The 26879-nt window shown below is 52.7% G+C and overlaps 1 protein-coding gene across 1 annotated transcript in view; it reads left to right on the plus strand.

Annotated features, from left to right (window-relative positions):
• Positions 1-26879, plus strand: part of KCNN3 (potassium calcium-activated channel subfamily N member 3) — an 81588-nt gene that overhangs the window by 44119 nt on the left and 10590 nt on the right. The window contains 2 exon segments of the mRNA XM_075122767.1: positions 13635-13776; positions 21667-21777. Coding sequence (XP_074978868.1) covers positions 13635-13776; positions 21667-21777 — 253 coding nt within the window.

Below are 26879 nucleotides of genomic sequence, written 5' to 3' on the forward strand. Positions count from 1 at the left end.
GGGCGAGCGTCTCGCTGGGACTCGAGCTTGCTGTGGAGACGGCCCCGTACAAGGTGTGAATGTGGGGCAGCGAGTGCACTTCTAGCCTGGGGGGGATGCAGGGATACGTCTCCTTCCGGACTATTCATTTCACAACCCCGCCAGGCCACCCACAGGCACAGGGAGGTTACGGGGTCACAAATGCTCTCCGCGTTGTTCTGGGGCCAGAACAGAGACGTGGCTTGACAGCAGGATCATGTTAGTCATGACACGGGAAGGGGTACTGACAGCTGCTGGCATCTTGCAGGGCATGACTGGCATTTCCCCAGCCTCCCCCAGCATGGCAAAGATCTGTCCATGGAGGTTCCTAATTAAACCCTTCCAAGTGGGAATTAGCACTTGGGGCTGAGCTCAGCGGCTTTCCCGGAGCCTCAGTCTGACGGTGACAGGTTTGGAGAGGCAGGCTGTCCTCGGGGTGAGTCAGACACCCACAGTGCCACAGCTTGCCAGGCAGCACTTAAGCACTGAGCACTTTGTGGGCACAGATGGGGGATCTAGCTGCTGATTTTCCCTTGACTCCATGCACATCAGCTGCCTCTGCTGTCGCCCTGCTCTCTATTTGCTGTCTCTTTGAACCCGTTTCGTTCTTGCTGCCAATTCGTACCCCTCTGCTCCCCCGTTAGCACCCTCTCTGTCCAAGCAGTGACAAGGGGTGAGTCAGGGGGCAGAGGCTCTACCCTCGATCCAGCTCCCTTCAAGACTTTCACAATCTCATGCCCCTACACGTAGGGCAACTGAGGCAGGGCTGCCGCCTGAGGGCCCTCAGCAACTAAGGGAGCCCTAGGAAACTGACTGAGCGGTGGACAGAAGGGGGAAGGGAATAGGCAGATGAGCACAGCTGGGTGCATGGGACATGTTTGTAAGACGGTGGAGATAAAAATTCCCTGCAGGCATCTCTTTAAGACCAGCTGCGTGGCATTGACCGGGGAGGGGCAAAACTCGCTGGCATTGGCCCCGTCTGCCGTTCAGCTGAGAGGTCATTTCCCAGCCTCCCTCCATGGCTGAGGAGTCTCTGGCCTCTCATTACCTGAAAACCTTTTCTGGAAGTGGCCACCCACCTCTGCTGTATTATTACCGTGGCGCTAGGAGCTGGACAAACACAGAACAAAAAGACAGTCCCTGCCACAAGGAGCTCCCAACCCGCGTATAAGCCAAGAGACACCAGAGGGAGACAGCCAGGCAGACGGGAGCACAAGTGAACAGTGAGACAGTGCTGGTCAGCATGCCAGACCGTGGGCTCTGCACCCCAGTAGCCGAACCATTGTCCAGATCTTTGTACTCATCACAGCAAAGGAGAGTTTGGCAGAGGGATTGGAAGGTGGGTGCAGAAGTGGCTCTGGGGGTGTCGTGAGGGGCAGCGCAGGAGAAAGTACACAGTGGCTTGTTTGAGAATGTAACAAGTGGGCACTGGAGGCTGGTGTTATGGGCCAATCAGAGGCGAGCTTCAAAAGCTCAGCTGTGAATGAGAGGATAGGAAGCTGGGGAGAGGTGGGGAAGGGCCTGGAAAGCAAAGACCAGCAGCTTACTTGGGGTGTGAGAGCGAAGTGACATGGAGAGAGGGACAGGCTGGGGAAACTATCTCTGCATGGCTCTCAGCAGGCCAGACTGCATTTGTCCAGGCCAGAGAGGCAGCTGCCCAGTAACCAAGATGATGGTGAGACCTACCTGTGTGGAGGGAGAGGCAATGGTTATGGGTTAGCTGCATTGCCAGGAGCCTGTCAGATCGGGACCCCGCAGCGCCAGGTGCTGGGCCAAACAATCCCACCTCAGGGAGAGAACAGGGAGGGGAGAGAGAAGAGCATGGGGTGCAGGGAGCACAGCACTGGCCGTGGGGGTACTGCGAGATACTCTGGCACTATGGTAGGGCGCCCGTGGAAGTACCTGATGGATGGACAGACAGACAGGGAGGGGGAGGGGTAGGCCAGAGGCTCCAATGCTGGCAATCCTCAGCCTGTTGAGTCGGGGCGTGTGTGGCCCTGTCTCTGTCTCTGCGCTGCTGGGGGCCAGGGGCTGTTTGATGCAGAGCAGCGATAAAAGCACAGGGAAGCCAGAGTAGCTAATTGATCAGAAGGACTCTCAGCGGCCTCGTTTGCATGTTTGCCCTGCACCTGCCATTTGCCTAACAATACCGCTGGCTCTGGCTGGCGGGGCTGGAAGTGCTATTGGGAGCCTGGGGCCTGCTCCCTCCCCCCCACCCCCAGATGAGCTTTTCCAGCCCATGTGGGCTGGGGAAATCATGGAGCGGGGGAGCAGCATAGTCTGTCTGCGGGGAGGAACTGGGCTGCCAATGAGGGGTGAGGAGATGCGCTCTGAGGACTCACAGGCCTCTGCGCTGACTCCCAGCTGCCTGCTCAAACCACCCCGGAGCTGCTTCTCTACCCTCTCCTCCCCCTCCCTTGGATCTTTGGGTCTCTCCCTCCCTTCTCTTTTCTCTAGACTTGTCTCTCTCTGCTTTGGGAAGCACCTGCTCACTGCCCAGCCTTCACCCTTGCAAGCTGGTCATTGCTCAGAGGAGCGGCACCGCCTGTTTGGGCAGCGGAGAGCCCCCTCCGTAGCATTCGCCTCTCTCTCGGTGGCTCAGTTCTGGTCCCATACATGAAGGCTGTCTCTCAAAATCCTCTCCTAACTCCCAGAGACACAGCCGGGGATGTAGCACCAGGACTAGCCCAGACCTGACGTAAGGAACCAGACTAAGCTCCCGGTGTGTAAGCACTCAAGGATATTCCCCACAGCTGGTCACCACCTGGCCAAGAGCCCTCCACTCCCTGTCCTGCTGTGCACCCCAGGGTAGGCAGACCGGTCCTCGTGTATCCCTCCCAAGCTCGCACTGCAAGGTCTAATCAGTGCTCGCTGGTGAAGCCTTAGATGAAAGACCCCACTGCTGGGCAAAGTACTGTCCCAGCTGGCTGCTCACCGCAGGCCAGTCCGCCACCAGAACCTAGTCATTCGTGCACTGGGGTACGGCCGTTCCAAAGGGCTGGTGCAGACAATGGCAGGTCCTTCCTGTCAGCGGTGCCATATCTGCTGTTCACCTCTTTGCCGTGCAGGCAGTTGGGGTCTCCCTGGGGAGGGACTGGGCAGGAACGTGAGTGCTGCTCTCTCCTGGAGCCCCGCGGGAAGGGCGCTGGCAGCGCCACTTCGTTAGCTCAAAGCACCTGCCGAAGCTACTCAGTTCTCCAGCTTGCTGAGGGAGAGACAGGCAACACCTTCCAGCTGCACCTCTTCCGTGCCTCTTCCCTGGCTGGGCAGATTCCATCTTCCGCACGTTGTGCTTGGTAGCTCGGAGGATATTACAGCCAAGAATGAAGCGAGCCATATCCAGCTCTGGCCTCCTCACTTCCAGCCAGTGTCAGTGTGGAGTCAGCAGATCAACACCTCGTGCTTTGCACTGCCATGCACAGACGATGCTGTCCTGCCCTACACAGACCCGCTTTGAGTTAGCCGCTGCTACTGCTATGCAAGGAAAGGATGGAGTTTCCTAGGGCAGATGGGCCTGCCCAGATTAACTTCACTGGCTGTACCCTGCGTCGCTGTCATCCCAGGGGGCGGGTGCACTGGGAAAGGGGAGCCTCAGTCTGGATTCCTGGAACCTGTGACAAACCGAACCCCTCTTAGAGTTGTGCTCATGCATATTGCTGGTAGAGCAGGAGCAGCTATGCCCGGAAATGGCTGTAAAACACCAGGAAACCATGTTTTGCCTTTAATCTGGTCTGTACAGACAGCACGCCAGGGTTTTCTCTGCCAGTGGGGGCCAGATATGAGCACAAACCTAGAGGAGTCATGGAGGACCCAATCCTTGGCCCTGGTGAAATCCCCTGTGTGCTGCTAGGGCCTAGCCTAGGGCCTGAGAACTCAGCTTGACCTTCGATGTCTTGTTGGAGTTAGCACTGAACAAAATGCTATCACATCACATCCTTGAAGTCTGAACCGAGCCACTATCAACCGAAGAATGTGCTCCAAAGCCATGCCAAGTAATCCAGGCCGTCTGCTTTGCAGCACTGAATCAGCTCCCTGCGGGTTTGCTGCCACCGGAGATGCAAACCAAAAGCCCCAATAACCAGCTGCCTCATGCCAGGTTTCTGTTTTGGAGGGTCACCAGCCCCCAGGCTCAGCTGGGTTTGACAGGAGCAATCTGCTGGGAGAGTTTGAGCTTCAGACCGAAAGGAGTTATTGGCAAGTCAGAGGGGTGAAAATAGGGGGCTAATATTGATATTAGAGCTTTGTTTAGAGACCCCAATCAAGGAATGTCCCTCCACCCCTGTGCTGGGCACTGTCCTACAGACCTTGTGCTCTAGGTCATTAAAACTTTCTTGCAACCTGGACTTGTGCTTTTGTTCCCCAGGCAATGATAATTGTATTACGGTCGGGCCCATATTGTGCTAGGGTCTGTACGAACCATAGTGAGAGACGGACCCTAATTTAGAGTGTACAGCATGAACAGCCATGGTTCAGAGTCTGAGATCTTTAAGGCCAAAGGGGGTTGTTGTGATCTCCTGCAATTTCACCCTGTAATCATAGAATCATAGGACTGGAAGGGACCTTAAGAGGTCATCTAGTCTAGTCCCCTGCACTCATGGGAGGACTCCATGTTATCTAGACCATTCCTGACAGCTATTTGTCTAAGCTTCTCCTAATTCCTGCATCCAGGCCATAACTTCTGAGTGAGCTACAGCAGATCTTTTAGCAAGACAGTCAGTCAAACCTGACTGAAAGATTTCAAGTGACAGAGAATCCACCAGGTTCCTAAGAAAGGTGTTCCAATGGGTAATTTCCCTCCCTGTTAAAAACTCTCCCCTCAGTTCTAGTTTGAATTTGTCTGGCTTCAGCCACAGGATCACATTCTGCCTCGCTAGATTAAAGAGTAATAATTTACTAGCCTGTTTTTTCACCCCGTGTAGGTACTTTCAGACTATGGTCAAATCAACACTTAATCTTCTTTTGGTTATACTAAACAGATTGAGCTCCCTAAGTCTCTCACTATAAGGCAGTTTTTTCCAGGCCTGGAATTATTCTTGTAGCTCTTTATAAACCCCTTCCGATTTTTCAACATGCTTTTGGCAGTGTGGACACCAGAACTGCCCCCAGGATTGCAGGAATGGTCTCACCGATGCCCTGGACACGGTCCTGTCCCAGTTCAGTATTTGTTTCCACGTTGCTATCACAGTGACTCGCTCAGCCAGCAGTGCACTGCAAGCTCGGGTTCAGTTGGTTATCTGCCCTACAACTTTCCAGGACACAGTCCTCCAGCTCAGCAGTGCACCAGCGTCCCGAGGTGTACGTTGTTCACATAAACCTGGCTTACCAAGTGATCCAGGTCACTCTGTGGCATTGCCCCATCCTGATGGCTTGTGCGCGCTCCCTACGCGGAAAGGAAGGATTGTTCTCTCCATTTACAGACGGCGGCACAGAGGGATTACGTGATTTGCCCCAGATCTTGCAGGAACTGAACCCACAGCTCCTGACGCACAGGCTCATGCCTGAAGCAGCCCATCCTGCCATGGAGATGGTGAAATCAGCTGTACCTGGGCGGACCTGTGCCAGGGACTGCAGGGACCTTCGCTGGCCCTTTGAAGGACGGGCACTGACCCTCTTCTCTCCCTCTCAAGTGCCTTTCCCCCCCGCTGCCTGACCCCGCTGGCACTGCTATCTGTGCATGGGATCGCAGCGCCACTCAGGTTTGGCCTGGCCCCTCAGCTGCGTGGCCTCTGTGCTTCCACTGTCCCAGCCTGAGTAGGGGAATCCTCAGGATCTCTCCTGGGCCCTCGGGCAGGAGCTTATGGGAGACGGAGCCACCGAGAGCAAGAGACCGTTCACCACTTTCCAGGTGCCTGGACTAGGTGCCCGGTCACTACAGAGCACGATGACGGCCTGGTCTAGGTTGCTGGGGCCCGTTAAAGGGGAACTTGGATTGCTTGAAGTCCTATGGAAGAGTGCTGGTGCCACACCCACTGACTGGCCGAGCTTTTCTATGCTGCGGTGAGGGGTATGGTTATCTGACGGTGCTATGACAGTGTGGTTTATGGGTTCTGCATTTGGGGGATTTAAATGGGCTGGCAAGGTCCCTGGGCCCTCCTGACTATGAGTTTCTGTCCCTTGTGGGATTGGGCTGGAAAATGAAATGTAAATAAATAAGCATTAATACGAAAAAATAGCCACTGTACAAGTTAGCGAGCGCCCTACTACACATCACAGCCATGGTAATGATCCATACCACGACAGCACCATCCTTGGCCAAGCAGCAACCACGAACGAATGCGCCCTTATGCCCCCACGGCTGGCCAAGGTCTGCGAGACACAGGGATTGTCCCACTGAGACTGGAATGCAGCCCTCTCTGGGGTGGCCCGCAGAATCCATCAAGAAGCAGCAATGCTACGTGACAGTTTAAGACAAGAAATACAGAATAACTTCTTAGCCAACTGAAAAGGCAGGTGTCAAAATGCAGTTAATGGGGATGGAATTGGGCCAGGGGACAAGCTGGCAGAGCAAGCAGCCCCCACCGACCTCCCTAACCCCCTGCACACATGGCTGGGCAGAGGGAGATAGAACACAGAATAGTGACTTGACCTTTTCTAGTGCTGCCCAGGCATAATGGCCAGGAGAGCCTGTGGCTTCGTTAGTACAGGGAGTGTCTGCCAGTGCACAGCTCCACACAGAGAGAGCATGAGTGTGGGGGGGTGGGGAACCGGATCCTCGTGTGCGTCTGTCACCACTGCCTCGTGCTGGGATGGCTGCAGTTTGCTATACAGCAGGAGGTTGTGCCAGCAGACTCGCTCCTTTTCTTTTAGGACTAAACACGGGAGTCCAAGCTCTGTGACTCATCCGTTCCTTGGCCTCTGCTGATTGGGGTGGTTTTGGAGCTGTGGGCACCTGTGACCTGGGGACCCCGACATTCATGGCACATGGGATGCTGTGTCCCTTGGTCACTTTCCCCCAGCTCCATTCATCCTCCCTTTCCCCTCTGCATTTCACAGCCCTTTGCTCTCTGTTCTCTGCCTGGCTGCTGCTTCCCTTTTGTTCCCTGCTCGCTTCCTCTGCTGAGTCCTAACCCCCAGCATTGTCAGGGGTGGGTTGTGGTTTTTCAAAAGGCTTTGCGTTGCTTAGCAACTCATCAGTATGCTTTATACACTGCGCCTGCTCAGTGAGGTTGCTGGCTCCCCTACTAAGAGGGCCACATGTTTTGCCACCATCAGAACAGTTATCCCTGGTGTACAGAGCCTAGATGTTAGCACAGTGACCCCTCCCACTTCTTTACATTCCAGAAAGTTCACACCCATTAAAAGCTGCTTGGAGCCAGGTAGCCTGCAGCATAGCTCACCCAGCTACAGCTTGTTCCTCCCCATTTCCTGGGGTGGGGGGGCGGTTCTGGGGCTACAGGACTACCACGGGCCCCATACCTCAACCCATTCTGGCTTGTGGAAAAAGGCATCAGCACAGCTCCAGGGTCAGTTCCCAGTGACCAGCCACAGCTGGGTAGTTGCCACACGCTGCTCAACAGAGCGTGAAGTGTGCCCTGTGAGCATGGCTGGGTGCTCTCCAGGTGGGCATTGCATTACCTTCATTCACCCACCTGCGACAGACCCAGCTGAGTTGTTTGGCTCCCTTGTCACCCTTGTCTGAGCTCAGCCTCCCCACGCCAACTCTGCTCTGTCACCACTGCCAGCCTCAACACCCCTGCGTTTGCCCACTTCTCCCTCCTGGTCACTCCCCTCCTCTCCTCTCCCATGACACCTACACAAACCAGTGAACTGGCTGTCACTCGCTCGCTGTGGGCATTGCCTAGGAGGAGTAACATGCCTCCTTGCACTCAGATACTCCTCTTCCAAACTGGGCTGAGAGGGCAGACGCGTGTGGGAGGCTGAGCTTCAAACACATGGAAGGAACACACGGTCCCAGAGGCTTGGTAGAGAATGGCCCTGCACTGGTGGAAAGCAATGTCAAGGGACGTCGAGAGAAAGCCAAGCAGCCTGGGCAAGTTTGCTCCCAGCAGCAGCATCATCATTTGGCTTTGCTCGTTCAGGGGAAGGCGGGTGGTGGAAATGAATGCTCTGGTCGGAGCAACTGCATCAGCCTTTGGTGTGAGCATGGTCCTGCAGCCGGCTCTCGCAGCTTTCACATGGCAGGGTGCGTGCCAGCTGTCCGGCTGGACAAGCATCATCTGCTCAAAAGTGCTTTTTGGGAAAAAAGAAAAAAACTTTGGTACGTTGGCCTGTCCCTAACCCTTTTCCTTCTGAACCCCACCAAATTGTTCTCATCAGCCAGGCTCCTCTGTTCACGTCCTGCTTGTGGCAGGCAGAGAACAGCTCCAAGCCCTTTATCAGAGGCACACAGCTGCCTGATGGAGGGGAAGTACTTTTTCAGGAGGAGGAAGATCCTGCTGGCTGGTTAGCAGAGAAAGACGTAACCCGCCAAGTGAAAATCTGCCTGCGAGAGGGTGTGAGCACGTACAGCAGACGATGGTTTCGATGCATAGTGGAGAGCAAGGCTGGAGTAGCATTCTTGGTATTGGCAATTGCCTCAAACAGAGCTGGGATTCATGAGTCCACCTCCATCCCTCGCTGCAGTAACATCTTGCTATCCATGGCTACGTATGGAGTTGACCAGACGCACTGCTCTGTGCTGGAGTGTGATACGGAGCAGTCAAGCTGCACAGGTATTGGGGAGAACTGCAACTGTCTTCGCTGAGTGTGGCACTCTGCTTGCTTCCTCCAGCCCAGGACTCCTCGAGTAGTCTGCTTACTGACTATTCCCTCTCGCTCAGGTTAAGGGGTTTCCGGGCTTACGGCTCTGCTGTTGGCCATGCTGAGTCTAGAGGGTAGGACTGTGTGCTGGCGGATTTCTTTCCCGGGTACAAGATCCTAACACCATCTTCTGTTTATATAGCATCTTTTATCCAGAAAGGTGGCAGAGCATTTTACAGATCAACTGGCCTTAGCTGGAAGTGGCTCGGGGAAAGAGCACCGCCTACTGAACTGACAACACTCCTTCTTGCAGCCCCTGGGTTTACCTTGGAGTCTCCTATGCGACAGCTGCACACTTGGCTTTTGTGATACTGCAAGATGAGTGCACAGCTGGCACAGCTGCACACTGGTCCCATGTAACTGGTTGTGCAGAGAAAGGGAGGTGAATAGATGGCACTGGGATCTCCTCAAGGGTATGGTTCAACGGTGACTTCTGTCTGCCCTTCTGCAAATGCAGCCCGGGAAGGCTGGGTCTTTCTGCGGCCCCTGAGTCTGTGCAGCGTTCCTGGACTGCCTCGTCGTTGGCAGACACTGTTTTTTTCTAAAAGCTGTGCGCTAGCTCGAAGAGGAATGAAGTGTGGGAAGTCCTATGGCCTGTGTTACATGGGAGGTCAGACTACATGATCAGTGGTCCCTTCTGGCTTTGGAATCTATGCATCTGAGACATACTATGGCAAGAGAGAAGCTTGTTTTGATTCAAGCCGGGGCCTCTGGGACCTGCCTTTCTGACTTCCTATAACCTCTAGCTAGACACTGGCTCCCTAGATGTTTGCTTAAGAGCAAGTATCCCGTCTCCTTCTGGTTCCCAGAGAGTGCTGCTGTGCACTGGGTGGGAGCCTGTCTGTTTTTTCTAGTCTAGCATCCCCAGGTGGGTCACAACTGGCACAGTTGTCTTCACGTTGTGGTGGGAGACTGTCTTTAACTTTGATAAAAAAAGTTATGAAGCTGTTTTCAGCAACTCCCCTCAGCACAAGAGGCTTCCCACATCCTTTGGTTTCCCAGTCAGCCACACTGCAGCATGTGACTTCCCAGATAGCTGGCTGGCCCAGTGGGAGTCAGCATTCTCAGAAGTGCTTTTCAGAACAGCTCCTATGGGACTGGAGAGAGGGACACTGAGCTGCAGGCAAGCTCAGGAAATGAGGCTTTATCAAATGAAGCCACCAGCATCATCTGAGACCATTGCCTCATCTCTCCCAGCATTCGGTACATGGAGGTTTTCCCACCTCCTTCTCCCAGAGACCCTGCACCTTGGTGATCTTTCCTCAAGGGAAGAGGGCTGAACACAGCTCCCCTCTGCTACAGCCTGTCAGTACCACTCTGCATCAGCCAGAGCCACCCAGATGATGCAAGGCGCTCCCTCCTCCGAGGGTGGAGCATGCGGCCTTCACAATACTCTGGAGACTTGCACTCAGAGCCCTGCATTGGGCTGCCTCAGTAGCACTGGGCAAGCCAATGACTTGTGGTCTCTTTCACCCCAGAACAGCTTTGTTACTGCAACTCGGAGTCTGTAACCCAGAGGGGAAGTCTGGTCTTCTCCAAAGCAGGCATTTTTTGCCTCTGATCCTCTACTTTAGGAGTAGGGGACTGCACTGACTAGCACTGTTATATACACCAGAAGCCTCTCATCCATATAGAAAACAAACAGCCCTGTTCCTAATTCACACTTCAGTAGCGTTTTCCAGCTCTGATCCCAGAGCACTGCAGAGAAACATTAATCCCTGTGGGGGGCCAAATATCATTTTCCCCTTTTGTGGGAACTGAGGCCCAGTGTCTTCCCCAAGTGGCAGAGCCGGCAAAAGAAACCAGGAGTTGGGACCCCCAGTCTCCTGCTCTAATCACTAGATCACATTCTCCACCAACAGCTGGGAACAGCAGCCAGGAGTCCTGTCTCCCAGTCCCCTGCTCTAACTACTAGACCTCTCTCTATGCTAATACTAGGGTGGGGAATGTGATATTAAACAGATTCTTGTCAACATTTTTTTATGCTTGCATATTTCATTAGACTCTCCAGATAAGGAGACTTGGGGAAATAAAAATAATAATAAAATAGTCCAGAGAGTTCTGAGTTGAGAAACTTGGACAAATTGATTTGGAGGAAATTGCCAAAAACTCCATCTGTTTTCCCTTAATGATTTCACAAGGAAGCTGAGAAACCCGCCCCGGAGAAGCAAACAGGCCTTGGCAGATCCAGCCACAGCACCCCATCAAGCATCTGATCCCCTCTTCTCCAAAGGGGCCTGGAAATAAACATCTTGAGCACAGCAAGCAGATGGAGAAGTCAAAGGAAACTATGGAGTCACAGCTGGGTCTTGAAGACAACAGGAGCTGTGGTTCTCATCACGTCTGGAAACCAGGCTATTCGGAACTGCATCACAAAGCTGGGTGCCTCTGAGAGGCTCCGTATACACCAGGTTGCTGCTGCTTGTTGGAAGTGGCTTCCAGTCTCGAGTACCATTGCACCTGTGCAGAAAGCAATCACGGTAACAGCACGTTGGGCTATGCCCTCTGCCACCCGCAGACCAATGCCAGTCTCCTCTTTAAAACACTCCACCCTGGAGTGCTTACATCTCAGCCACCTGCCCTCTGTTGGAGAGGTCTAGATTGTATTCCTCCACTAGGAGTTCGTCCGCACTGCTCAGACTGGCTGGAAGAGGGCAGTTGGTTCGAACACTCTTCTGGGGCAGAGCAGCGAGAGGCTGGGGGTGCCATCTGGCATGACAGTGCAAAGCCCCACAAGGTCAGCAGGCTAGGCCGCTCCTCACTAGTCGGAGCTTCTGGTTTTTTGAGCAGTTGGAACATAGGCCTGGAAGGGAGCATCTGGGTCATGGAGTCCAGCTCCCTGCTGTTGCAGGCAACCCCTTATAGAATGTTGTTTATAAACTTGTCAAGCTCCATCTTAAACCTAGCTAGGTTGTTTGAAAGGGTAAGGTGTCCTGGATCTGCAGCCAGGGAAAGAGACCAGCAGTAACCAGACCAGAGTCCTTTGCTGTGTACGCTGATGCATTACTGCTGCTGGATCACACCATCCAAGCCAGCCCAGCAGTTCCAGTTCATCTCCCCCAGGTTACAGGCTCAGTTACTGCCGAGGAGATGGTCTGGCCTGGCCTGGCCTGAACTGAGCCTGAGGATCTGGCAGAGGCCTGTGACAAGCTGCCTGCAGAGATTGGGGGCCAGAGGAGCAGGCCTCACTGCTGTACAGGAACAGGAAGAGAAGCAGCTGAGGCTCTGGGGGGCCAGCCAGAGAATTTGTTGACCTTGTCAGGAATAGGAAACTGACCAGAATTCAGTGTTTTGTCCAAAGGATGGAACGTGGCAATGGAAACCTTACAAAGTTTCCCTGGAGTTACTAGCTGAGGCTAGGAGTGCCACTGAATTCTCACATGCTTCGAGTAAAGCGCAGTCACAAGTCTTTGCAGGATTGGGCATAAGTTTTCCTGCAGTGGAACCTGACCCCCTTACCTGGGGGGCAGCCAGGGAAAGAGCCAGGAGGATATGGGAGCAGAGCAGGGGGCATTGGTTAATGTGACACTGGGTCTCTAGTCTCCCTAACCTCAGTCAGTGGCCGGGTGTGCATGTGTGTAGGTGCAGGAACAGAAGTCAGAAAAAATACATTAATATTGGGTTGATACTAACGTCATTTGCTCGCTCTGGGTTGTTTTACAAGCCTCTCGCCTGGAGACCGAGCTGCTAACCAGAGAAGCTCAGAATGATGTATAAACCCACAGGAAGGGGTTGAAATTGCCAACATGCTCTGTTAGTTTGTGCTTGTTGTTTGCAGGGGGCATGTGCGTGCTAAATCCATAATCCAGGGCCAGTTTCACATGAACACTAGAGGCGAGCTGCCATTGCTGTCAGACACCCATAATGCAGACAGTCTCCGTGCCAGCTTGAGCCCAAATAGGGAAAGTTATCAAAGGTGTAAACTGACACAAGTGCATTTCAGTTCTGTCAGGAGGGGAAGGAATTTGTTCTCATGAGGTCTGCATCACTCGCAGGGAGGTGGCGATAATGAGTTTGCAGGAGACAACATTGTGCTGTGAGTTCAAATGTAAATGAAAAGTTCATGAGGAACCTTGACAGGTTGAGCAACTGGTGGGAACAGAGCAGCAGTAGCAGCTCTCAGCCTGCCTCTCTCCTCTCCATTCAGTCACATCTGTTTCCCCATCAGACAGACATCCCTACCCAGCAGCCTGGCCCCAGTGCAGATGGAGCTGGAGGGTATTTCGCTAAAACGTGACTGCAACGCTGACTGAAAGCAAAATCTTTCCGCTGAGTCTTTGCTCTGTGTGTTTCTGTGTGCGCGCCCATGGGGGGTTTCTTATGAGGAAATTGTGAAATTGCTGCAGCTGGGGCACATTCTGTTGCATTATTAATATTTATTCCCTATTTTGCAGTATGGTCTCATGCTGGATGAGTCCAGAGGCTTTCAGGCCAAGGTTAATTAAGTCTGGAGAGGGGTGGGCGCCTATCTGATTCCATAATCTTGCTGCAAGTAATCTTTTAAGCCCAGCTGCTATGGCAGTGCATGGTTCTAAGATGTGGTCCTGAGGCCATACAGAAGCAGGGTTGCAGACATCCAGTATGGGAAGACTGCAACCTGAGGCCATTGAAAATGCCCTTTTGACCAGTCAGTTTTGCAGGGATGGGTTGTGCTGGAACAAGACAGTGCTTGCTTGGTGTCTTCTGCAGCTGCCTGCTGACACTGGGGACCAGTGGATAGACAAGACCCTATTTCCATAAGCACCATTATCTGACCTGGCAGAGACCCCCCCTGGGCGGGGTGAGGGGGAGAGTTCTGTGAGATGACTGGTTTCCTGTTCTCTCCTGCTACACTGAGGTGTACATCTCCTTGGCAGGTACCACGATCAGCAGGATGTGACCAGCAACTTCCTGGGTGCCATGTGGCTCATCTCCATCACGTTCCTCTCCATTGGCTACGGTGACATGGTGCCTCACACATACTGTGGGAAAGGTGTCTGTCTCCTCACCGGCATCATGGTAAGGCTGTTTTCTCAGGGAAGCGGCCCGGGGGAGAGAGTACACAATCTGGAGCAAAGCTTCAGGGAGCTGGGGCCAGCAGACTGCCCCTCACACCCACCCACTGGGTCCTTCCTGTACTGAGCCATGGAGATCCTGCCTCCATTTCCTTCCCGTTTTTAGAACACACTCCTTGAGGCTCTTTAGTCAAGGACTGGATAGGGCTCCATTAGGACTCCACTGATGCCCCTTCCAGGGTCTAACCCAGAGCTACAGCTTGGGAAGCAAGACAAGACAGGTTTTGTTTGGGGGATTTTACAGAGCCCCCTTCCTTCCCCACTGGCTGGGAGCTTCTCGGCTAGTTTGACCATGAGCAAGACTTCACAGCTTTTGCTCCTGCTGCGCTACTGCTGAAAGCTGGCAAGACTGTGAGCAATCAGGATGCTGGGAGCTGGGGAGGTCAAACCCTCATCAATAGTAAGTAAAACTCACAGCGTTAATCTGAACTGCTGCATGCACTGGGACAGTGGGGTGAACGGGAGGTCTCCTGGGCCGGCCAGCACTCAGTGATGGAACTCACTCCAGTCTCTGGATCACTGCGTTGAGCTTCCATGGATCTGACATGTCCTTTGTCTGAGGAATGAATGACACTTGGACAGGATCTAACAGGTGTTTTCCAGATCTTGACACACAACTTTGAAGTGTGTGTGTGTGTGTGTGTTGCGGGCTTTTCAGGTATCCTGTAAAGTACCATGGGCCCAGTTCTGTAGCCAGCGGATGCACGGAGCTATGCTGGGTGGGAAGGCTGCAGTGTGTATAGTGTCTCAGCAATACTGGGCTCCAGCAATGGTTGCCAACCCTCAGTGGGGCAGCGAGACCTGCCCACTAAGCAGGCAGGCTCTAAAACAGCAGATAATGCCAAGCAACACAGGATGAGCTGCGGATAAATAATGGGCACAGGTGAGTCTTTAGAACAAGTACGGGGTCAGGGGCACAGATCCAGCTGTCACTGAGGAAAGGCTGCTGAACAGTACTGTGTGACACAAGTTTTCTGGATCTCAGCAGAGCAACTCCACAGAGACCCTGGTCTGTGCGACAGAAACATCCCTCACTCAGTGCCCAGCAATGGGGTTTGGCAGCTGTCCCAGACAGGCCAACCGTTCAGCCACTGGTTTTTACAAGCGTCTGCCTTTCTCTCCCCGCACTGAGCTGCAGAGCATCTGACTGACTATCCCCGGATTGTCTCACTGACTGACTGACTATCAAACCCCCCCAGCTTCTGTGGCCAAGCTCAAGAAAAGATGTGGAAAATGAGTCTCTTCCTCAGTGTGCAGAGTTGCCTCCTTGCAATGCTACGTGTTACTGGCAGAATGAAGCAGGGGGAGAATGTTTTTATTAGCGGAATGAAATCTCACTAGGTACAACAAACTATTCCAGCCACCTCACTCCTCAGCAGCCTGCGATGGGCCTTGAAGAGGGTGACTCTCTCTGTGTATTATACACTAGGATCCTTGCTTTGGCATGAAATAATGCTCCCCGTTTTCCTTAATCAAGCTAAACTAACCAGCCATGGCTACCCGCTGTTTTACAGTCGGTGTCAGAGTCCCACAGCCATTTATGTCACTAGCCAAGGCCTATTCCTCTTTCATGTACACTTGGATGCTGGGAACTCTGCTCCTTAGCCCCTGTTTAGGCCAACAGCTCCATAGGGTTACCTCATGGACACCTTGTGCATCAAGGAATCTCTCTTGCTGAGTCATTTCTCTCCCCTCCCTCCCCGGCCACACCCTTCCTATGCAGGCTCCCAGGGATGATTACAGTAATTAGTTAAAGGCAGCCTCCCCATTTGGTTACCATGGAGGCCACGACTAGGCCTGCATGTGCGGGTGCTGTGATTAGGTTTAATAACAGGCATCTTGCAGAGTTCCCAGTAACCGTGTGGTGATTAGCCACCAAGCAGGGGTCAGAGCACTGTGGCTCCTGCCTACCAGGGAGTTTCACCCACCACAGCAGACACTTGGAGCGCCTCTGCATTTCAGGAGGAGACGCCATGGCAGCTGCCTCACGGCGTCGCACCGCTCGCCTGTCTGGCTAGGCATTTGGAAAGTACCCAGCAGCGCGGTGTCCAGCCAGTGGCCTCTGGAGGCCCTGTTGGCTCTAGGCTGCAGTACCAGAGCGAGCAGGAGTGAGAACTGGGGCTGATTCCCCCAGTGCAATGACATTGCCTGCAGAGGAGCGTCTCTCAATCTCGCTCTAAGAGAGAAGCAAAGCAGACTCTGAGCTTCCAGGCCAACAGAGGATGGGTGGATTCGGTACAGGAGGCTGGGGTGACCCACCCCCATCACAGGTAGGGCTATCTCCAGGACAAGCCAACATCTGGAGCAGGCTGGTGCTTGGTTCCTAGAGCTGTTTGTCAGAACAGAGATGGTGAGCATCCCTAGTGGACTTGTGGGGATTAGATTCCATCCTAAAACCGCTCTGTGCCAGCTGGTTTCAATCACGTTGGAGCTACTCCAGCTGTTGTAAGGAATCCTTTGGAGCGACAAGAAGCCAGCTGTGAAGTCTCCACACCCCCTCATTCCGTTTGTCATTTTCACCTCTTCATTAATATTTCATTTTGTTTGTGTTCTGGAAACTAAGCTAATGGGGTCAGTTCTCCCAGGGCTGAGAGAGAGGTACCGGGTCCCTCTCCAAAATCCTCTTGATACATTCCAGCTTCTAGAGTTCTCCAGCTGGAGATGTCTCATGGAAGCCAGCCTGAAGGAGAAGCTGAGAGGCACTCAAAGCTGGAGGTGTGCAACCTTGACCCACTAGAGAGATGGATGGGTCGTTATCGAATGAAGATGCACAAAATTGTCTGTGTGGGAGGTCCTGGTGCTGTGTTGCACTGTTGGGCCATGATGCAGCATGATCTTGACTGAGCACTATTGCGTATTGACACACTGGCACCAGGCAAATGCCACAAGAGAGCACTGGAACTGTTGTGTGGGTCTCCGCTCCTCCATTCAATAGACAGCGCCAGGTCCGCAGCTGGTGTAAATTGGCATTGCTCAGGATCTGGCCCAGTCTTCCCTCCCCAATCATTGGGTGCTGGGGATGAGGGGGTGTCTTCTCTCTACTCCTCCTTTCTATCGTCAGGAGAGATCCTAGCAACCACTGTGGGGTGCACCGAAATCTGGGTAAAAATCTACCTGTGCTGACCAGCTGCATGAGGCCTATGCACCAATTAAGCCCTGCGTATACCTTGGGGGTTTAAGTGGTCCACAGCCCTGGATGCAGGCCCACAGGAGATGCACAAAGGCCAGAACAGCAGTTGGGAACTCCAGAGAGACAGGCTTACACTGTGTCTACACTGCAGCCAGTCCAGTGCTGTGGCTGTAGTGTAGACCCTCATGCTGTTGACAAAGGGGGTTTTCCTGTTGCTGTATTTAATGCAACTCTCAATGAGGCCGTACCTCAGGCAATGGAAGAATCCTTCTGGCGAGTTCGCAGCAGCTCCACTCGTGCTCAGGTTGGCTGAACGGCTGCTCTCAGGGGTGTGGGTTTCTCACGGAGGTAGGGTGACCGACGTTTCAGTGATAGACCAGGCCTCAGCTTGCTCCCCTAACACATTTCCGAGCACACACAGCATCAGGTATTTCTAAGCCCAGCTCTGTGTCATTCCAAGGGTTCCTCTTGCATCATCCCTCTGCTCCTCTTCACTGTGCCGCCTGGACTTGCCTGCCTCCCTTGCAAGACCCTCTCCTTTAGGGGCTGCACCTAGCTACTGAGTGGCACTAAGGGTGGGCACAGTGGGATCTAGTGCATCAGGCTGGAGCAATGCTGTGGGCCTCACTCGCTGGCTAGCATGTCCTGGGGGTCTGTGCCAAACTACTGAGGCATGAATTTGCTCCACTGACTTACCAGTTCACAGATTTTCCAAGTTCTGTGAGAGCAACTGGTTCCCCCTCCTTCTCCGGCCCCTAGAATCCCAGGCTTGCAGGACTCTCAAGAAGGGTAATTTTCAACATGCCAGAAACTACCCCTCAGTGTCTGGGTTTTAGTCCTGCCTCCATGGTTAGCTCCTGCTGCTGTTGTGCTGTGCCGCATGCACAGACCCTTTGAATGTAGCTCCCTGGGGGAGCGCTCGCTAGCCTGGGAAAGTACTTGATCTGGCTGCTGCCACGGTAATGCCAGCCAAACGGGAGGAGTGTGAGTGACACTTCCCAGCAAACAGCCAGAAAACGAGTCTGTTAGCGTCTGCCACAACCCATGGCGCTTCCTGCCACAGCTGACAGATCAGCCCCTCTGCTCAGCCAGCTGCAGTGGAGGAGAGCAAGCAGCATCTTCTGGCGTGTGAGTTCCTGCAGCTGGGAGGACACGAGATAATCTCATCGCTCCCCAGCTGAACAGAAGCAACAAGGGTCAGGCTTAGCTGTGAGTGCGGCTAAGCATACAGGGAGCCAGGCGTCAGGGAAGCTGCCTGCTCAGAGCCGCCCTGATGATGGAGTTGAGCTGGCTGCCTCCACCATCCTCTCAAAAAGGAGAGTTTGTCACAGGCACTCAATGGCCTAGTTTGATCTTAGCATGCTTTGGCCTAGAACAGCAGGGACCTGAGTGCCCCTGCTTTCCTGGGACCCAGAGGATTGTATAGCGCCTTCCAGCGTGGTTAAATATGCTGTGAAATACACAGGGGACCCACCTATGCTGCCTATCACAGTCAAGCCTGCTGTTTTTTGAGCCTCAGGGGTTCATGAACCACAAGGAGCCCTCCAGTGCCGCCCCTGCCATTACAATCCATGGACCACCTGTCAGCAGAGCCCATGGATCACAAAACCCCAGCTGCGCCTCAGAACCTGCTTCTACCAGCTCGGGCTGCTGGGGTGCTGGAAACAGTAGTGCAGCCGTTGCAGCTCAGGCTGGAGCACAGACTCTGAGGAACTGTCCCAGGCCTCACAACCTGAGCTCCAGCCAAACACCTGCACGGCTTTTCGTAGCGCCCAGCATGAGCTCCATGAGCCTGGGTCTGTAGAGCCAGGCTCTGAGACTTGCTGCCCCAGGTTTTAAAACTCAGGGTAGACGTACCCAGGAATAACAGGGGAGACACCCCCAGTTTCCCCATCTGTGAGCTGTTTCCTTAGAGCAGTGGTCTCCAAACTTTTTGGCTCGCGCACCCCCAGGATGAAGAGCGGAAGACCTGCCGCAGACGCGCCACTGACGGAAGAAGGCCGGAAGACTTACCGCGGGTGGGCCACTGGAGGGGAACACCAGCCTTGGGCGTGCGGAGCTGCTGCCGAAGAAACAAAAACAGCGGAGTGCCGTGCGGCAGTACTCCTGCCGCTGCACACCCCCGGGATCATCTCGCGCACCCCAGTTTGGAGACCACGGCCTTAGAGGATTAGCGAGATTGTGTTACCTCTCGTGGGAAGAGCACACGCCTGAGCCAGCCGCTCCCGAGTTTTAATCCTCGGGCTAACAGCGACTCCCTGAATGACCTTGGGTGAGTCCCTGCCTCGCTCTGTCCCTCGGTTTCCCCATCTGTAAAATGGTGATAGCATGGAGGTGTAAAATGGAGGTTGTGAGGTTTAGTTCGCTGTCTGTTCGGAACATGAAAGGGGAAGAGAATGAAAATGTAAGAAGCATGGATATTGTTATCCCCCTGCTCCTTATTCTAACCACAGCTTCTCGATACAACCCCTGGCATCTCTGCAGATCCCAGGCTAATGCACACAGCATCCCTGAGTGAAGTCACTTTTGGGGTGGAGGGTGATAATTAACTGCACAAAAGCCAGGGAAGGAAGGAAATGTTTCCCCAGTGACCCCAGGGCTTACGAATCATGCCAGGTCCATGTAGAACAGACAGAGCCTCCATCACTTCCAAGTGAAGGCTGAGTCCTCCCAGTGGGAGCTGAAGCGGTGGTTCCAGTGAGTCTGTGGTCTGATTTTCAGAGGGGCAGAGGCTGGAAGCTCCCCTGGGGCGCTGCACGTGTCCCACCAAGCTCTGAAAGAGAAACCAGGAGTTATTGTGAATCTGAGGCATGGCCTGAAACACCCTGCCCCCGATCTGATGGAAAGTCCTGTCCGGAGGAGCGAAGGCAGGCAGGCCCTAGGCACAGATGCCTGGTATATCTGCAATGTTTGGACGTGCACTCTGTAAAAGACATCAGCCTGGTGGTTAGATCCAGGGTGGGTCTGCAGAGCTCAGACACCACCATGAGGGGCATGGCAGAAGAGAAGAGCAATACCAAAAATCGCTTGCAGCAGTGAACTGGTCCCAAGTTAGCCTCACAGCTAAGGGCAGATGTCCAATCCCAAGCTAGACTGGGTGAACCAGAAGAACCTCCACTCCAAGGGAACGGAGGGAATAAAAAGTGTACGTACGGAGCCGTACAGGAGAGCTGCAGGATTCAGCTCAGACTGGGATGTTTGTTAATGACTCTTGAATTAATTAAAGGTCACTCCCCAAGGTCACAGTCTCTGCCACGCAGCATGCGGGAGGCGGACACACACACGCTTTCAGGTTGGCACCTTTTGCTTTTAAAGCCAAATATATCCAGGAGATAATAGCTACCAACTGGGCTCTCCATTTGCCAAATAGAACATATCCTGACTCAAACGGGCACAGTTCCTACTGTAATTGCCTGGTAAAAGGGAGCTACCAGCTGTCACCGTTTAGGGGGAGAGAGAAGGGGGAGGGAGGACGAGACAGAGACAGTGATTCACATGATCTCATTTCTCTGCCGAGCCTCACTGTAGTAAAAATGGGGAGCTGACCAATGTGCAGGGTGCCAGCAGCCTTTTTCTAAAGGAATCGCTTAGGAAGAGCCAAGCAGAAGGTGCCAGTTTCAGCTGTGCTAAAAGGATAGGCAGGTTTTTTTTCTGTGAAGCTCCATGAGAGAAAACAGGGATTGAGCGAGAGTGAGGGAGTGCGCCTGCAAACCTGCTGGGGTGCTGGATCCATCTTCTTCCCAGCCGCGTGGCCCTGCAGGCTAATACAGGAGACACGCACAGGGCTTCCTTCACGACTCTCACAAGGGAAGCTATTTGTTAAATAACAAAGGGTTTAGTCAGGCCAGTAAGTGTCATTATTCCCATTTCACAGATGGGAAAACTGAGGGGAAGGAATATGCTGCCAAAGTCACACAGTGAGTCAGGGTAAGAAACTCAGGAGTCCCGGTTGTCTGCACTAACAGTCCTCCCACAGCGGTGAATGGAGTCCAGGAGTCCTGGCTCCTAGTCCTCCTGGCTTAGTTGTGAGCATACACTCCCACCCAGAACTGGGAACAGAACCCAGGAGTCCTGATGCCCAGTTCCCCTGGGTCTGATGACTAGCCCATGCTCCTTTCCAGGGTTGGGAATAGAACCCAGGAGTCCTGATATCCCTTTCCCTCGTCCCCACAAAACAGACTTCCTCCAGGAACCCGAAATGCACCCTAGTCCTGATGCTCTACTCCTAAAGGCAGTGGGGCCAGCTCCTTAGCTCAGTGGCACTATGCCAACTGCATCAGCTGAGCTGGAGTACTGAGTGCAGCTTTGAAGCCTCCTGGGAGGGTCAGGATAGGGCGAAGGTTTCCTGATGACCCCCTACCAACCAGCAGCATGGTCCATTAGTTACACAAGCAGCCGCTCAAGGACACGTGTCCAGCACTGCGGGTGGCTGACCCCATGGGATCTCCTCACTGGAGTAATTAAATATATGACCTGCTGAACAAGGAGGTGGGGGGAGAAGTTTGTTTAATGTATGTAAATGGCTAGGAAAGCCTCGGGTGGATGGGGCTGCGGCCATGCAAAGCACCATCCCTGCAATGTTTCATCCCGAGCATCCCTCTGCGGGAAGGCAAGTGGGTCATTTTGGAAGTAGGAGGGGGCCACTCACTGCTCCACAATTAACTCTTTGCCGCCTTCTCTCCTCCCTTGGTTTTCCCATGGCAGGGGGCTGGCTGCACTGCCCTGGTGGTGGCCGTGGTGGCCAGGAAACTGGAGCTCACCAAAGCCGAGAAACACGTGCACAACTTCATGATGGACACTCAGCTGACGAAGCGGGTAAGGTGCTCCGGGCGGTGGGGCATCTGTCACGACTAGTTGGGGTAAAAATCCCCAAACATAACAGCAAGGAGAAGCCTTAAACCAGCTGGTGTAAATCCACTTTGATCTCAATGGAACAATGCTGCTTTAGGCCTGCTGAGAGTCTGGCCTGACAGTTCTCATCTTGTAAACTAGATTGTGGCATCACTGAGTCAATGAGACCGGAGGTTGATCAGGGAGGAGAAAACGTGCATGTACCCAGAAATGCCTCAAGCATCAACAATGCTGGCTGAAGGGGGCCGCTGGCCATTTGCACTATAAGCTTTTCTTGGGCCCTGACAGAAAACGGTCATGGAATGCTGCAGTGTTTCTGTTTCCCCACATTTCTGCAGGAATGTTTTCCTCTCCAAAGCGCACTTCTCTAAATCATTTCCCCCCTTGGTCACTCCAGGTAATTTTCCTCACTTCCTTATGGAAGTGGGTAGATAAAATGAAAAACCAAAGTCTCCTCTCTGGGCCAGAGCTCAAAAGATCACTGAACGGGTGCACTGGTGCAGGTCTGCTTGCAAAGACAGCAATCAAAGGGGAAAACACTCATGTAGAGCAGGCAGAGATGTGTCCATCACGGAGCAGTGGGGCACATTAACAAGTCAGGAGCTGTTTATTTAAGGACAGCTTTTGTGGCAAGTTTTCCCAACGCTTCTGTGTGCATGAAGATCCTGAACCACCACCACCACCACCAGTGTCAAAGCCCTGCTGTGCTCAACTGGCCTCTGTAAGGCTGCCGCACATTGATAGCGTCATTAGAAACTGAGCTCTTGCTTTCATCCTTGGCAGCCTACATTCAGCATAGAGGGATTTTTATTGTGGAGTCATAGCAATGCATGCCCAATTGTCCCTGCAGCCCCGTTTCACAGGGGAATTACTCATGAGAGTTGAGCTGTTTTGCTTTGACTATAAATTGTGTTGGTGGAGAGTGGAGTCTTTTTTTGGTTTTTTTTAAGGAGAATATACAGCGGTCAAAAGGAAAGTTCAGGGACATATTCCTCTGCTGTCGATACGAAAAGTACAGCCTACTTCACATTACAGTGGCACGGCAACTGCTGTCGCATAATAGAAAATAAATTGTATAATCCGTACATGGTCTGAATGCTGTGCAGACTTGGAAGAGGAGCTGTCAAGTCTGTAATGAGCAAATAACACCAGCTCTCTCTCAATCTTCTGCTCCAAAAGGACTTAGAAAAATCGGGAATGCCCAACTGTGCACCCGAACAGAGGAAGTGCCACAGGCTGATTTAGAAATAACCCTGTCCTAGAAGGAGATAGGCAGCCTTTCCCTTCTCAGAGGAGGATCTTCCTCCTCATCTCTCCAGAGCAGGCCTATGCTGACTGGAAGCACAGTGCTTGTTTACATGCTTTGGATCCCAGCTGGGCAGGGCCTAATGATCACTCCAAGGTTCTCTGTACTTCAGCAGCAGGGCCGGTATTTCAGACAGCTGCCCATCCAATTCCTAGTCGTTCTTTATGCTGGGATGGTACCACTGTGTACTCGGCACTGTACAGACACCCAGGAAGACAGTGGCCCTGCTCCAAAGATCTCATGATCTAAAAAGCTCAGCCAGACAGTAAGGCAGAAGGGATACCTACAGTAACTGAGCACTACAGGGCTGAGAGGGGCACAGAGTCAAGTACTAAACAAAGGAATCCATCATACAAATAGATAGCTTGATACATTCATTATAAAATGTAGTTTTGTTTGTTTACTGCAAGTTTCAAATCCTTTGATAGGACTTATTCTGCCTTTGCTGTAGGAGCAGTGGAAAAGTCTCCTAAAGAACTGGCCCTAAGTGAACAAGACATCGTGTTATTTAAAGCCATGCTGGCCAGGCAGGGTGGCCAGTAGAGGGATTTGACAGAACATCAAATCTGGGGTTTACCATAGGTTGGACTAACTTCTCTGCTGGGATAAATGGGTGCAGCTCTATTGACTTCAGTAGAATTTCATCCGTTTACATCAGCACAGAATTTGGCCCCATGTCTCTGATCCCAAAAAGGGCTGGAGGGAAAGTTGCAGAGCCAGAAGCTTTTCCCACTCAGGGCAGTGCAGGGATGTCTGGGATGCTCCCCGCACGGAACCTTCCAGAGGTAAAACAGGAGGTACAGTGATCTTGTTAATTGTGGCCTAGCACTCGCAGACACACACCCCCCCTTGCCCCTATGTCCGGGGGAGTTCATTCTTAAAGCCATTTTCCATTTTCTTCAAGAGCCTCCAGATGAGCCCTCGTGTTGAGCTAGAATGATGCCTAGAGCAAGCCAGCCTGGAGTGCAGCAGGTAGCCGTAGGTTCTGACAGCTGTAGGGGAGTCTAGCCAGGGAGCCGCTCCACGAGGAGAGGATGGAGCCAGCACACTTACGCCTCTCGCCGTGAGTATTCAGGTTCACACTTGTATAAGTCGGTGCAACTCAGCTGAAGCAAAGGGAAATTGCTTACATGAGGGTTGAATTTGGCCCATTAACTTTTAATGAGTCAGAGTGGATGATCCTTGCAAAGCACACGGAGTCTAATCTTTCCACTTACAGCAGCATGGCATTAGTGCAACTCCCCTGACTTTAGCCGAGTTACACTACAAACTTGTGCTGGTGTAACTGTGGAAAATCCACTCCCTTACACCGCCTCACCCCCGGTGCAGCCAGCACTGTGTTGGCAGGAGGGCTACTCCCATGCACACAGCTACTGCCTCTCGGGGAGGGGGAGGACCTACGCCGAGGGGAGAGGCGCTCTCGGTGGCGTAGGTAGTGTCTCCACTAAGCTCTACAGAGCCGCAGCTGCACCGGTACAGCCCCGTAAGTACAGACCACCCCTAAGTCTGGATTTCGCCAGCATGAATGAGAGAGTTCCTCAGAGGAGGGGAAAATCACTGAGGACCCAGTCTGAGCAGCCTAGCCATAGGCATGCACTAGAAATCTGGCAGTGTATAATGACTTTATTCCCTGGAGTGACTGTACTTGTCATTTCAACGGCGAGTGGTGCCAGCAATTTTTCGTATGAGTGAGATGGCAGTGACTTTGGACTGGCTCAGCATCATGACTTGGAAACTCAATTTTCAAATGTGTCTGGATCCTGTGGAGACTTTGCCGTAGAGGAGATAGAGACCACTGGTAGGGCATTGAAACTGTCAAAGATAAAGAATGTTACACAAAGCTTGAGTGCAATGCAGGACCCTCCTGCTGAAGAGGGGGAGAAATCTAGGAGCAAAACCAGATACCTCCCTTAAGCAGCAGAGAACTGAAATGATCATCATCCTAGCCAGGGACTTGGGGCAGTCAGAACAGCAAAAGAGCTTTCTCTGTCCTCATTTTTAAGGGATTTTAAAACACGGTGAAAAAATAAGCCAGCAGGTTGATGTGGGATGTACTTGGCCAAGGACTTTGCAGTGGATCCTTTTGGTGATAAAGCTAGGATTGTTATAAAGCAACAAAACATCCAAAGTGACGTTTGGAAGGAAAACTGAGGAAGCCTAATTGTCCATGCACCCTCATTACAGCTTTCTTTCGGGTCTCTCCATTCTCATCACTAGAGCAGTGCCCCGTGTTACTCACTCCCCAACCCTTGTGTATGTTTTATTTGTTAAATAAGCTCTAGGTCCTACAGAAATCAAAGGCAGCTACAGAGAAAATCCAAGTGGAAAATCTGGTGGAAAACCAGGAGCCCCCGAGAGGTTTAGGGATAAAATTGTCATACTCCCTAGAACATCCAGGGGCCTTGGGGAGATTATATTCTGGTGCCTCACTCCTTCCTTAGGAAATCTGCACTCTCCTCCTTTCCTTCACTCCTGTTGGGCCACATGGCCCAGCCCCAGTGTCATTGCAAAGAGACATTTGTTTCTGCAGGGTGCCCATTTGGAGCTTGAGTATCTGGTAGGGGAGGAATGTCTTGCAAAGAGCAAGCTGCCTAGGAGGCCAGGAAAGGGGTGTAGGGCAGAGAATGCAGAGTGCCTGCCTTGCAAGGAGACCACAGCCACAGCGGCGTTCATGGTGACATAAGCAATACAAAAAGCAAACAGTGGTTAAAACCTGTTCTTCCTCCTGTGGCCATTGATCTGCTGGCTTTGTGCCAAGTGGTCTGTGGTCAATTCATTTCAAAGAAAGCACGAAAGCTGCCGTTTAACAGCAAACGCTTAAAGCCAGGTTCATGCACAGACTCTCAGACTGAGCCACCAGGAAGGGGGGTTAATACATTCAGTGATGTCGGTGTTGCACTGTGGTTTGTGTGTGTTTGCAGGCGGAGGATCCTGTTTTCCCACTCCTGACAGCCCTGCCTAGCCAAGACGAGAGCAGGTGGAGTCCTGATTTAAGAAATACTTGGATTTGATTTCTCTGGGCACAACCACCAGCCTAATGGGAAATTTAATTATAAACCCCCGAACGGAAAGTGTAGGGCTTGGGGGTGGTAGAAAGAGGAGAGACCTGGGTCATTGTCTCACCAGCACTGGCATTGATAGACAGGCCTGTGTTCAGGTGTGACCTGAGACAAGTAAACATGGGAAGCATGTGACCGAGTGTCACTGACACCTGACAGCTGCTGCGGGGGTCTCAGTCCATAACAAAAGCAAACGATTGGCTGGTTGGCAGTCTCCGCAGAGAGGCCAAAGATGGAGCGAGCCATGGAGACTGCTGTCCCGCAGTCAGTCCCTCCAAGCAGTGGAGACACACGGGCCCAAGAGACTGGAGGAACCTTTCACTTGCACTGCCAGTTCTGTAGACAGAGGACCTGAGTCTCCCTGGCTGTTGGTTACTCACACAAGGTTGTGTATAAAAATTCCCTCTGATACTCACAACTTCTCTTTGTTCTCCTGCCCCAGAACCATAGCAATCCATAATGCTTTTGGAAATGTCTGAGCAGTGGTTATCTGTGCTTAAACTCCCAACACAGTAAAACATGCAAAAACCCAAAAGGTAACAGTTAATTAAAAATCCGTTTGTCTTGCCTGCAACCCAGGAATGCTTCCCCCTGCTCTTCTCACTCATTACTCAAGATGTCTGTGTTTAAATGAAAACTTTGTCCCTAACCATCTGTATCCTGTTGGTCTGTCTCAAATCGGTGGGGCACTGAGTGATATC

Source organism: Caretta caretta, chromosome 24 (genome assembly GCF_965140235.1).
Source record: "Caretta caretta isolate rCarCar2 chromosome 24, rCarCar1.hap1, whole genome shotgun sequence".
Classification (NCBI taxonomy): domain Eukaryota; kingdom Metazoa; phylum Chordata; order Testudines; family Cheloniidae; genus Caretta; species Caretta caretta.